The following is a 14,900-nucleotide window of genomic DNA, read 5'->3' on the forward strand; positions in this document are numbered from 1 at the left end:
TAATCTCTGTACTCTAGTCCAGAACACAAGCACAAAAGCTTCCATGACAGTCACAATTGCACCTTAAATCTAAGTATCTTAATTGATGGATCAAGCTGTGTTTGTTTCTGTTTGGTATTGCTATTATTATAATCAAGTAGAGCAACTTCCTGTTACGACCAATTAAGACGGTGCAGCAAGTCATCATAATTCAGACAAAATGGTCATCTTTGGCCAGTAAAAAATGTCTGTACAAAACAGGAGCTTCTTCCTTTTTTTAATGTGGGGAGGGTGAGGAATGACGGAGGCTAGATAAAGAGGCCACGACTCCATGGGCATCGCATCGACAAAACTGAGACTGGTACGGAGAATAGGGAGGAGTGATGAGACTGCAACGGAGACAGTGGTTATGGTTGTGGGAGATCCTCAAATGGACATCAGAGCTGCAAGATGCCGAAAAGGCGGATGCAGGCACTTCTGTGGCAGTATTGTCACAGGCAGGGAAGCAGGAATGATTATCAACCTTAATCTGAGAGGATCAGTGCATCTCTCTTCTAATTGATAGTATCAACTAATACTAGGAATTGAGCAATTATTGCAGTTTCTGTATAAGCATCACAATCCTGCTAGTCACAATTATTACAATTATTACAATTATTTCTGTATAAGCATCACAATTATTACATAAACATGACAATGCACGAGTCATGAACTCATGATAGATGTTAAAACAGAAGTGTGAGAAAATAGGGTGACATCTGACAAATTATAGCTCCCTCCAGTAATAGCATAACTGTACTGACAGTGAGTCTTGTGTATTTGGACCATTTTCACACAATTCGGAACCATTTGCCGATTTTACCCCATTTCAGCAGAATACCTGCTGTGAATCCAACGCCAAAGCCCACTCCAACAAAGAGAAACAAAATAATGTCAACATGATCTTTGGATATGCTTACTTGTGCCTCATTTGGGTTACTTGAATTGCCACATGGTTTGGACAAAGGTGGTCCACACAGCCCTGCATTCCCTTCATATGAAGTGTTCTCAAATGTTGCAAATTGACGTGACTGTGGTATCCTTCCATCCAGCCTATTTCCACACAAGTTTAGGGTGCCAAGAAATGTTAAATTTGTTAGCTCTTGTGGAATGTTCCCAGAAAGCCTGTTCCATGATAGGTCTAGTGATTCCAATTGACGCATCTCACCAATTTGTGGTGGAATTCTTCCTGTAAATGCATTATGTGACATGTTCAATATATGTAGTGAAACTAGACTTCCAACTGATTCGGGAATGTCACCCTCCAATGCATTATTTGAGAAGTCAATTGCGGTTAAGGTAGTGAAGACTTCTTCAAAAGTCGCATATTGCCCTTTGTATGTGATTGCAACAGTATTATGGTAGTCTCTGTAATATGTCCGATGCCTTAAGATATGTCCCGTGTCATTGAATTTTGCCATCATAGATGCGAACCTCTCAAACCATTGTGGATCCAAATTGCCAGAGAAATTATTTGAAGCTATATCAATTATTTGTAACTTTGGGAAGTATTCCCTGGATTTTCTATCTCTGGTAGGATAAGTAAGCGAGCCATAGAACAGGTTGGATCCCAGAACGATGATACGAAGATCAGAGAGCCTACCCAACCAAGATGGGAAAGTATCAACCATATGATTGTTTCCAATGTCTAGAACCTCCAACGCAGCGCAGTTGGAAAGAGACCTAGGCAGTTGCCCTTGAATTTTATTGCCATGTAAATCTATTGTCTTCAGATTACAGTGCTTACTAACATGGTAAGGCAATGTTCCCTCTAGGTGATTTTCCCTCAAATTTAATACACACAAATTGCTCTCTTTTACCAGACAAGATGGTATTATGCCACTGAAGTTGTTATATGAAAGGTCAAGGACTTCAAGGTTGCTTAAGTCACAAACTGAATGGGGTATATGCCCACTTATGTCATTTCGTGACAATTTGAGATAGCCAGTTCGGCGAAGATAAGCGGTGAAGTTAGACATAACAGAAGAGAATCTGTTATTTGAATAATCCAAGAATTGAGGGTAAAAGTTAGTTGTTGTCAACAGGTTTGGCATTGGTATCTGGCCTTGAAGCCTATTGGAACTTAGATCAAGAGATACCAAATGATTGTATGGGAGAACATATGAAGTGAGTTGCATATATGTAAATATGTTGTGTGAAAGATTTAAACTTGTAAGACTGTCATCCCATCTTTGCCATATCCATTTGGGTATAGTCCCATGTATATTGTTGCTCGAAAGGTCTAACATTTTGATATGATTTACATGCATCAACAATCTAGGAATTCTTGTCATGTTGCAAGACGCAAGCCCTAGTATCACTAGTTTAGGAAGTAATGGTACCATGGGTTTACTGCCTTCTCCATCCAAAACAGACAACCTGTTGTTTGATAGAACCAAGTGAACAAGCTTTCTTAATTTCCAAAGGGAACTCAGATGTACTAAACTTGTTAAGTTGTTTGAGCTAAGATCCAGTGACACTAGATCTTTTAGTCCCCCAAATTCTTTTATCGGTCCAGAAAGTTGGTTTGATGCAAGATCCAACGACAACATTGCTGGAGAAGCGAATAGAGATGTTGGAATCTCTCCTGAAGTAAAGTCAAAATGAATCTATGTTAAGATGGTAATGAGGACAACACAATGCATTTATTACAGTATAAAAGTATGAATCGCAAGTAGAAATATTTTGAAGAACAAGATAATCTTGTTATAATATAGTACATAACGTGCGACCTTGAATGTTGGTATCTAAGACCTATAACTGAAGTCTTATATCTTATCTTATACATTCACTAATTGGAGGCACCATAAAAGGCTCCATATTAATTCACATCAACAAAATTAATTTAGCCATCAGATTTTATATTTGATGGTCAAGATCTATTAGAAGACGTTGCTTCATTTTAAAGGGAAACTATGTACATAGATAAGATTTGAGCTGACACATACAACAATTTCTGAAAAAAATAGGGAAGGCGTGTGCCTTCTTTCCTGGAAAGGCCAAACAAATAATAAGAAGTCCTCATGCCCCACGTCTCACATGCCTTTCCCCCAAAAAAAAGTATGCACGTACAAGAAAGAGACTTTAAACCTCACATTCTTGAAAAAGGAGAGTCTACTTGATTTTGAAAATGAAATCTAAGGAAAGCCGAGGAAGTTAATTTAGCCATCCAGTTTAAAATTGATTGCTCGAGATCTACTCCCTCCGTCCGAAAATACTTGTCATCAAAATGAATAAAAATGGATGTATCTAGAACTAATATATATCTAGATGCATCCCTTTTATTCATTTTGATGACAAATATTTCCGGACGGAGGAAGTATTAAAATATGTTGCCTCATTTAAAAAAATAAAATATCACTTACATAGACAGGATAACACTTCGGCCTCCCCTAAGAAACAAAAATGTATCCCATACGACCACGTCCAATTTATGAAAAAAAAGACAGGTTCCTTGAAAGGGCAAATAACGATATGTACAAATAAGGGTCAGTTCTTTTGGCAGCTTAAAAAAAATAAGCCACCCTTTTCCAAGCTTTCCTCGTAAACCGCCTCTCTTATTCACTGGGGCTTCTAAACTAGTTAGAGGATAACTAATTTAGAAATCTCAACAAACTTAGATGATGGCTTATTTTTTAAGCTGGGGAGAGGTAGCTTAATTTTTAAGCCGCCCAAAAGAACTGACCCTAAGTCCTCTAGCCCAACGTTTCAGATGCCACTCCAAAAAAAATCCACGCACGTACAGGAAAGAGACCTCAAGCCTTACGTTTTGAAAAAAAAGACTCTTCCTGATTTTGAAAAAGAAATTTCAATCGTGGGACTCGAGAAAAGCTGGACGTGTTGCCGGCGCCGGTGAAGTCCTTTCTGTGTACCCGGAGTTAAACCAAAGAATCATACACTGGGCAGTATGGGTGGCCCAGCCGACCTTGACAATTGAATCAAAGTAGCTGCGCAGGAACGTGTGCGTCTTCAGAGGAGTGCGCTTGATTATCACACTACACCTAGACGAGCTCGCTGGTGATGTACATGGCCAGTCGCGGGGAGGCTGAGTTGGGAGTTGCCAACCGAGATGTTTACGATGATGGCGCCGAAACTATTAGCTATTGTGCTACCCATCTAATGGCCGGAGTGCCATGTTAGGCCGTAGTACTTTGGCCATGAAGTTGCCATCTTTGAATTTTGGCCGGATGGTCGAGACAGGCGCCGGAACCAGAGGAAGAAGGAAAAGAAGTTAAGATGCCATTACAAGCATCACGGTGGCAACCATACATGTGTATATGAAAGTATCTCAGTGTCAGCCAGTTGCACAAGTTTTGCTTGCTAAGGATACTCAATCTGGGACCTGCTCCCTCCCGCTAGGGTTGCCGCCGCTGGCGCCGGTGCCCTAGACCCCTCCCGCCGCCGCCGGCCGCCGTCGCGCGCGCCCGGCCCTTCCCGCCCCCTCTTCCCCCTCCCCCTCCCGTTCCCGCCTGCCCGGGCCGGCGCACCCCATCCCCTTCTTCTAGCCCCTCCGTTGGATCCCCCCCCTAGCCGCCCTCAGCGGATGCCCTCGGCGCTGGCCTGGGTGGTGCCGGTGGCGGCGGGCTCTTCTCTCTCCGCGCGCTCGTCCCCTTCCCGGGGCTGGTGATGGCAGCAGTGCTGCTTGGCTGGGTAGCGGCCCGGCGACCCGGCGGCGGTCGCCGGCGGTGGGCGAGGTGGCGGTGCTGCCCTTGGCGGCAGGGCGGCGTGGTGTCGTTCGGTGGCTGGCGACGCGCCCCCGGCCCAGATCCGGGCCCTCCCGGCCCCATCTGGGTCCTAGCGGGCTGGCCATTGGCGTGGCTTCGACGTCCTCTGCATGGCGCGAAGGAGGAGCGGCTTGGACTCGCGGTGGTGGCGCCGATGGCAATGCCCTCTGCAGCGTGAAGGCGGGAGCTTTACGGGCATCTGCAGACCCGGCCGGACCTATGGGCCCACGAGACCGGTATGCTCCTGCTGTCACGTCCAGTCGGTTACTGTCGTTGACGGTGGAGGTTGAGCCCTCCCGCGTGCCGACGTTGCTGCTGTCCCGAGTCCCGGCTCCGCTTCTTCGTTGTGCAGGCCCCTTTAGCGGTACCGTGGTGAGACGGCGCGGAAGCTTCTAGACCGTTTTGGCGCAGCGTGGTGGTTTGTTTGGTGGCGTGCTCCTGATCGCCCGAGGTGAAGGTTTGGGATCGGGAGAAATCCCTGTCGGCCGAGCCGACTCCGACGTGGTGGTACCTAAGGGTGCCACCGAACCTTCCTGAAGGGCGTCGGGGCTACCCTTCCTCTCTCCTCGTCGAGTACCGGGGGAGACCCTTGGCAGCAGCGTCGTCATCGTCGCTCCGGAGTATAGGTGCTTAGTGGAGGATCCCGGTGGGCGCGGCGGTCGCGAAGCTTCTTCGTTTTTGTTGATCTGCCGGTGTCGGCATTTGTTTCTTTTCTTTTTTCTCTTTCGTTTCTTTTGGGCGTGCCTGTGCTACTTCCGTCCCAGCACCTATCTGGTTGGATCGGTGATGTTTGCTTTGAAATACAAAGCGGGGGAAACCCTATTTCGAGGGACCATACATGTGTATATCGCTTCCCATACGTTCCTTCCATGCAAGAAACATGGCTCCAGGTTGGCCCTCACGTCCAGGTCCAACTTCCAGCAGTAAAGCACTTTTTTCACCAGGTTGGCCATCGGGTTCAGTTAAGGACATAAAGGAATTTGTTTACCAGCTAAGCATACTAGAATTTCAATACGTATTTCTTTTTCTATTGCAAAGTTGTTATAAAATAAAATTTGTCAGAGGTACCGTCATGGAGTATGTATGCTGCTAGAGGGTCCCTGCCCTTGACGTTAATCCCAGAGTCAATAATACTTACCTAAAATGGCATGACAATCCCAGCCGTACACTTGGGCATGTCTATACATTCCCATTCCTCTACTAGGTGACAATAGTATAATGAGCAACCCATGCATATATATGCATGCGTGCGTGCGTGCGTGCGTGCGTGTGCGCGCGCGCGTGTGTTTGTCCGCACACGCATGGACAAACACGCATACACCTTAAGACTCATATTCACCAGTGCACATTCCAATGTTTCCGTACTGTTCCATGCTTACTTTAGTCATGGATCAGAAGGATGTATGGCCTTTAATACCTAATTTTCACTCTTAACTCCCTCCAACATGTTGATCATATACTTCGCTTTCTATCAAACTTATCTATTATGATAATCTAACAACACTCCACGAAGTACAAGGCGACCAGCCTATGGAGCCAATGTACAAAGTTACTAACCATAGTACCAGTCATTCATTTCAGTTTCTTAGTTGCATTTGGTACCGCGGAGATTTCTAAGAGTTGGTATTGAGTGTATTGGATAAAATAGTATATGTGAACAATAATTGAAACACTTTTGGGGTATGCCATAGCACGAGGTGATTCGAATGATTTTATCCAGTAAAGGTATTTTGCAATCGGCACTCATCATGGCATAATTTATTTCAGAAAATGAATACACAGTAAAAAAAATGCCTACAACATCATGTTTAGGATAGAGGGAGATGAATATCGCCAATATTGTCGAAACTCTTGAAACTATATTTTTAATTCAGTTTATTAATTATTTTAATAAACAATGGTGCATTAATGAAGCGAGAGAGAAGGTAGACTCGTATAAAATATTCGACCGAGGAGGAGGCCGGTGTTGCTCTCCTTCTGAAAATCAATTTCATTTATACATACTCTAAAGCAAGGTGAACTAATGGTTTAAATATAAACAATAATTCTGAAAAAGTAGTTCCTAGCCCGTGCGGGTGCACGGGTTGAGAACTAGTTATGGCTAATCTTAAAAGGCCAAAACCTTTAGGTAGTACGACTTGGACTCTGTTGCAGGGGAACTAAATGGATGATATCCATACATGTCATATCATAGCAAATGGAAATAAGTTCAATTTTTGGTGAAGTTGTTTTGAAGTCATGGCAAGCATCAACTAAATAGCTCTCCATCTAAAGTAGAAATTTTAGCACATTCACTTCATTTTGAGTTGCTTGGTAATTGTATTTTGTAATTAATTTCAATTCCTATGTCACCGAATTTTGCTTGATGATTGTATTTTATAAAAATACTTCATATAGGAATAATTATCCTACCATCAGGTGTCACGCGTGTTTCATACACTGGAGAGGTAGTATCAATCATATCAAAGAATATGTATGTGTGGTATGCAGTGATAAAATATTTAGATAGTATATATACTACTTTTTAGGTAGTATGCACAATATATTTTAGCATACTCTCCTTTTTATCTACAAATATGTATGTATTTTTAAAATACACTAACAACTATTGGCTTAGTTGCAATTTCCCTTTCCAGCTAATAGTAGATTTTGATCGTACCATTTGCATTCCCAAAAAGTGTTTTAAACAATAACATGGACACATTTAAATAATTTTCTCCATGATAGTTCCGTGTTCGGTATTTGATCCTTTGATGGTTCAGTGTAGCTTAGGAGTTCTAAAGTTGGTGAGGACTGTCATTTACTAGTAATATCATGATATAGTTCTAGGGAACACTATTGGCCAAATGGTCAAATGCTTAGCTTAGCACGCGACTTTTCAGGTGTTGTCCATCGACGTGGATGCAGGAAGCCTGAATGTGGTGTCGACCGGTGCCCAAACTTGATGCTAGCACGACAGCAAGTGCGACAACCAGATCCAGGAGGAGGCAGCTTTGCAAGAGGAGCATGAGGAGAGGAGCCGTTACGGGAGAAGAAGGCTCAAGGGGGTGGAGGAAGAGAATGGGGCAAGGACACTAGAGATGGTAGACGGCTAAGTTGCACTGTAGCGGGTACAGTCGACCCCTACTCACTTCCTTCTTAGATATGTATAGTAAGTTAACACATTCTGGTAAGAGTTTGGTCGTATTTGTCATTGATACTCTTAATTCATCGCAAGTCTACCATTTGTTAGGAGTAAATATTATAGTTCTTATCCATAACAAAAGATGCATGGCTTGATTTTTTTATGTTTTTTGTTTGCTTCCTGAATGTAGCCAACAATGACAATGAACAAGCTCATAGACAAAGGTTATGCATAGCTGAAATTGTCTTGCTGCTTTTCTGCTCTTTCTCTTCTTTTATTCCTTGACTAAAGCAAATCACACCGCGGCCCCCGCACTCATACCGGATCAAGCCATCCCATGATAAAGTGCACACCCACGGCAGCCTACAAACTCGCCACGGCCCGCACAGCCTACAAACGCTAACTACCAGAAAATGCTGCCATGGCAGCCAAAAACCACTGCAAGGACCTTCACCAGTACCTTTTTTTGAATTTTCAACCGGGGGGGGGGGGGGGGGGGCTCCCCCTCCTGAATCTATTGATATATCATGAACAGCGGCAAAGCCGCGCAGACATCGTCAGGGGCAACAGCAATACATGGGGAGGGGGGGGGGGGTTAGATTACAAGCGGAGCACATGCAGCCAGGCATCGCCATGGTCTTGTTCACCGGGGCGAAACTGCCCACGCCAGAGCACGGCGTCGTCGCAGCAAGCCTTCAATGTCGCGGCGAGGGACGGGGATTCCCTTCGAAACACCACTGCATTTTGTCTTTTCCAAAGGTGCCAGCAGCAGAGTGGAGAGAAGGCGCGGGGGGACGCAGGCCCGACCGCACCCCGAGGTGTCGAAGAGGTGGAGATCCCGAGTAGAGCAGGTACCGTGTCCACCCCAAGCACAGCCTAGAAGGCGCACGCGAACCGGGAGGTGAAAATGAGGTGGTTCGGCATTTCCAACCCCACCCCGCAGTCCGGGCACCCGGCCCCGGACAGATCAACGATGTGCTTCTTCAACAAGGTGTCACGGGTATGGATTCTGCCCATGGAGAGGCGCCCGACGAAAAACTTGACCCGGGACGGTGATGCGGACCCCCAGAGGAAGGCCACGTTTGACTCCGCCTCACCTCCAAGGCGTGACAGCTTGTACACAGCTGAGGAGTCAAGCCCGCCGCCCTTTCTCCCACACAGAGGTAGGGTTTGAACATCCGGGGCAGCCATAGATGTGGTGCCGACCATCGGCACGACCACAAGACGCTCACTAGCTGCAATAGAGGAGAGACGCGGGACCAAGACCGTGTCGAGGCCCGGGCATGCACCACAAACACCGAAACCTCGGGGCAGGTGGTGTGGGTGGCAAGGGCGGGAAAGGCGAGGCGGAGAGGGCCACAAAGGAGCCAGTTATCCTCCTAGAAGGCCGTCATTCTCCCATCGCCCACCACAACCCGGTAGAGAGATAAGTAGAGCGGCATAAGACCATGAAGGCATGCCCAGTGCTCACCGACAGGCACGGAGCCCCGTGATACAAGGAGGAGCCGCCCATCCAGCGTGCCCCAAACCCAGGCAGCCCATCATGACGGGGTAGCCGAGTGAAGAGACGGTGGAGAGTCTTCAACATCACAGCATCGTTTTGCGAGGCAAGGTCATGGACCCCGAGCCCACCCTCCTCCTTAGCACGACACAGGCGAGCCCAAGCCACAAGGCATTGCGCCCCGGACGCGCGCTCCGCGGCGTTCCAGAGGAAGGCACGGCGGAGGGAGTCCAGAGCACGGACCACCTTGGGGGGAAGCTTGAACGCGCCCATGGCATATGAAAAGATGGCGTCGAGGACAACTTTGATGAGGACCAAGCGGCCAGCGGGGGAGAGAAGGAGGACGTGCCAGCCAGCCAGATACCGGTCGACTTTCGCGATGATGAAGTGGAAGTGGGCGAACCCCAGCTTCAAGCACGACAGCGGGAGACCCAGATAGGTCTGGGGGAAGCTCTCCACCCTGCAGCCACCGATCAGCCACCCCCGCAAGAGTGGGGGCTTCAACGTGCATGGGGACGAGCGTGCTCTTGGCGTAGTTGATGACGAGCCCAGTGTCGGAAGCGAAGGCATCAAGGCTATCTCGGAGACGGGCCGCAGCACGGGGGCACGCACGCATGATGATGAGCGTGTCGTTTGCGTACTGCAACACCAGGGAGGATGCCCCGTCCACCAGGTCATGGTTCATCTGGTCGCTGGCGAGGATGAGCCGCTGGAGCACGTCCGCGACCAGGAGGAAGAGGTAGGGAGAGATCGGGTCCCCCCTAACGAAGCCCACATCGAATGGGGAACCACCTCCCGGGGATGCCATTGAGAAGCACATCAGAGCGGGAGGATCGCGTCCATCCAATCGCACCACACCACCGAAAATCCCCGAGCCAGCATGATCATGCGCAAGCTTGCTCAGTTGATGAAGTCGAAGGCTTTAGAGAAGTCAAGCTTGAAGACCAGCGTGGGGGCTTTTCTCTTGAAGCAGCATTGGACCATCTCCGAAGCATAGATGAAATTCTCAGCAATGCTGCGCCCGGGGATGAACCCGGGCTGATCTGCGTCGATAGTCGCGCTGATTTTCTGCTGCAGTTGAGGTGAGCCCTCAATAGAGAGTTTTGAAGTCCGTGTTCTGGAGAGAGACGGGCCGGAAAGCGCCTGGAGTGGGCACCCCGGCACCCTTCGGGAGCAGAGCGATGTAGGCGCGGTTGATCCCGTCGAGGGGAGCGACGCCGGCGTGGAAGTCGTTGAACAGGCGGCAAACGTCCCGGCTGACCGTCGACCAGGCGGCCTGGTAGAACGCCGGACCGATCCCGTCAGGGCCGGGGGCGCTGTTCCGATCGAGAGCACGCATGGCGCTCACAACCTCGTCTGTTGTGAAGGGGCCCACCAGCGATGGCCCGTGGACCCGCGGCACGCCCGCGTAGGGAGCTGCCAGGTCAAAGGCCCAGGCGGGCTCCGTGTCCGGGCCAGCAGACCGGAGTAGAAGCTCAGCAGGGCGTCGACCTTCGCTGCATGCCCCACGACGTGGGAGCCATCGACGTCGAGGATGCGGATGGGAAAGAGAAGAACGCTGGGCGGAGGAGTTCTTGAGGAGGAGGAGGAGGCTGGAAGGACGTGGAGCGCTCGAGGAGGAGGAGGTTGGGCGGAGGGGGCGCTTCCTCGCCTCGATGGGTCGGCTGCAGCCGCCGCACATGAGTGGAGATGGGGAAAACGAAATTTACAGCGTGTTTGGTTGGGGGGAGTTGAAGACAGGGAATGGGAGTTTAAGGTAAGTGGCACTTTAAATCCTTTGATTGACTCACGGACATGGGAATTAAGAAGGGAAGGGGAAGTGGATTTAAGAGGCTCAACTCCTTCAAATCTGTTCCCTAGGGGGACCCTGGTAATTTAACCGGGGATTGGGAATTGACAGAGAAAGAAACATTTTGTTAGTTGGGACGTGGTGAAGGGTGGCATTTCATGTTGAAAGTTGGTTATTTCTCTGCCTAATCCCACCAACTAAATAGGGGCAGTTAATTATCTCTTAAGGTCCCACCTTCAATTGCCTTCACATGCCAAACAGAGGAATGGACTTCAAATCAACTTCCCATGTATAATCCATTGGCAAATTCCCATCGGTAAACTCCCATGCCCTCTCCCTGTCATTACCAAACACGCTGTTAGGGTTAGGGAAGCCTCGCTGGTAGTTTTTACGCTACTGGGAGACGTCTGTGGGCTATTTTGGACCTTGGGCTGTGCTGAAACATCATAAATGGGCGAATTTTTTGACCGATTGGCCCAATTACCGGGCCTAAACGGGATGGACGAATTTCGGACGGATATCATTTTTCGGACGAAATCCAAAACTCTGGTGCTCACCCACGACAACCTACAAACACGTCAAGGCCCGCACGGACCGTGTCCTATGGCGTTTGCTAACAGAAAAACGAAAAAAAAAACGCTAACCACCATAAAACGCTGGCATGGCAGCCAAAAACCACTGCCATGGAATGCTAAAATAACTACGCGCCTAATGCGTTTATTTAGCTAAGTGACGGCTTGATTGTGCTAACAGTGAATACTCGAGTTATGAATTGAATCTTACCTCTAAAGTCATTCTTCGACAGATCCACATATATCAACTGAGTCAAATTGGCAACTGCAATTGGTATTTTTCCAGAAAACCTGCAGCCCGTCAAGGTTAATAAAATGATCTGGCTGAGATGTCCAATATCTGTTGCTATTTGACCTGATAGACCACTCCAACGGATGTCCAAGCTTCTTAGTTTAGTGAGATTGCCGATCGAAGATGGTATTGCCCCAGAGAAGCCACAATCAGAGATTGTCAAGGAAGTTAACTTGTTGAGGTTGCCAATTGATGGTGGTATTTGCCCAGTGAAGCCAAAAGTTATTTCCAAAGTTGACAAGTTGGTGAGGTTGCCAATCATGTTTGGCATTATCTTGAATGAAGAGAAATAGGAGAGTCGTAAGCTTGCCAAGTTCTTGAGGCTACTAATATATGATAAAAATGGCCCTAACTCACAAAAATAATATGAGAGCCCTAAGCTTGTCAAGTTCTTAAGGCTACTAATCCACAAGAAAAATGGCCTTAATTCCCCTGAAAATTGTGCAAAAGAGAGCTGCAAGTGTTGCAAAGAGTTGAGCTTTTTGAACATTAAATCTGCAGGCTCCACAAAAATTGACCTTGCATCAAAACCTATCTCCCTCAGATATAAGATGTTGCTAAATGAGGTCATCTTCATACCAGAGAAATTAGTAGACAGTAGGTTCAAAGTCTCGAAAGAAGACCCATTTGGAAATTCTGGTAAATGTCCTGTGAGTTGACGGTTGCGAGACACATCAAGCACTCTTATATTCTTGAGTTGAAAGATTGTCAGAGGAAACCAGCCACTGAAACTGTTATACTTCAGCTGAAGAACACTTAAATTGAGAAAGTCTGAGAAGAATTCAGGAACCACACCAGAAATATCATTACCCTCGAGGTTGATTACTGTAAGGGATCGAAGACTTGACATGGAGGAGTGAATTGAACCACGAAGACCGCAACGTACCATGCTAAGAACCTCAAGATGGGGGACAGCTTTACCTAGAACAACGCACCACTCTTCTGCGCTAGCAGTTATGTCCACTCCATCAAGGTAGAGTTCCCTCATATTGGTGAGGTTTGCCACTAAGATCTCAAAGCTGGGCTCTTGTAGCAGCAGGTAGTCATACCCACCCAAGAGAGTATAGTAACTCGTGGTTGTATAGGAAATATCAACACCATGTCTTGTAGATAGGTCCAATGATATGAGGCTTGTGAGCTTCCCGATGGCGACCGGAATCTGACCATAGAAGCCTGAGTGAGAAAGGTTGAGATGGGTGAGCCTGGATAGCCTCTCGAAGCCAGCTGCCGGAATGCGAGTTCCACCAAAGTCATTCATGCTAAGGTCGAGGTATCGCAGGGAGGTGAGGTTGAAGATTGCAGGATGGCATCCATTGCTGTAGAGGCCACGAGCACTGAGGTCGAGAACACTGACATGGCCGCCATCATCACAGCCGACACCCTCCCAGAGGCAACAATCCGTGCCGGTGCCAGTCTGCCATGATGGCAGTATAGTGGTGGAGTAGTCGAAGATGAATGACTGCTTTAACTGGAGAAGTGCCGCAGCCTGGTCTGGATGACAGAAAGAAGAAGCTGCTGTATTACCATGGCCATGGCCATGAGAAAATGTGGCTAGCGAGTATAGTTGTATCAGTATGAATAAAGGAAGTAGGTGAGTAGCATGAGCCATTGGTTCCTTGCCGAACTGCAACCGGACTCTTGAGAACGATATATAACATAGCATTGTCTCTTGTTTGCGACAAATGTCATCGCCTAGCTCTTTCACTAGCAAGGAGCCAGACGTGTTTGTTTTCTTGTTCTCAGAAGGACGTGTTTGTTTTTCTTAACGAGAGCCAATAATGGTGTCATGGTGGAAGAACACTCCTAAGTCCTAACGACCAAATCTGATGACTTTGAAGCCAAGCCACTACAGCCAAGTCTTGAGTCTCGCGCTTCAGAGATCAAGTCAGAATTTCTGACGGGCTAAGAGGGCGTACAGGTCAGTACATATTTTTCTTATGAGAGCTCAGTCCAATGTTGAGTGACAGATAATTATAATAAAGCGCCTGTGAAGAATTTAGGGGATCTCTTGCATTATTTTCTTGGCCTCAACATCAAGTTGTTGGTTTGCATATATATAAAAATACCTACATCATCTCATTTCCTTGACATCGTTGATGCTTCCTCTGTTTTCTCTGCCAAGAATCACTAGCTTTCAGACCTATGGCATTTTCAACTAGCAGCCCATGATTTCGATATGTGAACTTGCAATAAGAAATAGGAAAACGTGACACTGCCATTCAAAATCAGGGTAAATTGCATGTTCATTTCTGTTAACCAATATTGTGCAGGTTATTTTTTAAGTCAAGTAGAACAACTTCTTAGAATCACACCCAGCATAACTCAATCAGAATGGTATGTTTGGCTGCATCAACCATTAGATCAGACACTTGAATGCAAATTACACTATGTCCCCATGTTTTGTCGTGATTATGGTAATTATGGATTTATGGTAGTTCCTTGGCCTGATGAGCCTTCAACTGGAGACAGAAGCTCCCGTTATAGGCATTCTTGTCAAGCATCTATCATACTTCCGAAAAATACAAAAACAGAGAGATGCAGCATCAGTCTTTTATGTAAAGCAATCTCCATTGGCGTGATTTTGATATAGAATGAAGAGATAACAATTGGCATGATGCTGACATGATTTGTACCGCTGGCATGATGCTCTGAGGAATGTTTATAAACTAGCCTTGTACCCTGTGTGCGATGGCGGAAACGTCTTGCCCTGTCCCGGGCGACGTGCTACGTGTTATATAGCAGGGGCGCAATAACCCTGAGGCGCATACATGAGTTGGTTACATGAGAAGATAAGAGAGAATCGACATATAACTTGAGGAGAAAGAAAAGCAAGAGATAGACTTGGTTACAACCGAATAGACATCATATCTAGCTAAACTA

The 14,900-nt window shown here is 46.9% G+C and overlaps 1 protein-coding gene across 1 annotated transcript; it reads right to left on the bottom strand.

Annotated features, from left to right (window-relative positions):
• Nucleotides 1–809: 809 nt before the first annotated feature.
• LOC123068009 (receptor-like protein 7) lies at nt 810–13,629 on the bottom strand. The gene is made up of 3 exons (XM_044490540.1): nt 12,387–13,629; nt 11,940–12,317; nt 810–2,605 (listed from the first exon to the last, which is right to left on the bottom strand). The coding sequence occupies exons 1-3, from the start codon at nt 13,627–13,629 to the stop codon at nt 810–812; spliced, it is 3,417 nt and encodes a 1,138-aa protein (XP_044346475.1).
• Between the last annotated feature and the right edge of the window lie 1,271 nt (nt 13,630–14,900).

This window comes from Triticum aestivum, chromosome 3B (genome assembly GCF_018294505.1).
Source record: "Triticum aestivum cultivar Chinese Spring chromosome 3B, IWGSC CS RefSeq v2.1, whole genome shotgun sequence".
NCBI lineage: Eukaryota > Viridiplantae > Streptophyta > Magnoliopsida > Poales > Poaceae > Triticum > Triticum aestivum.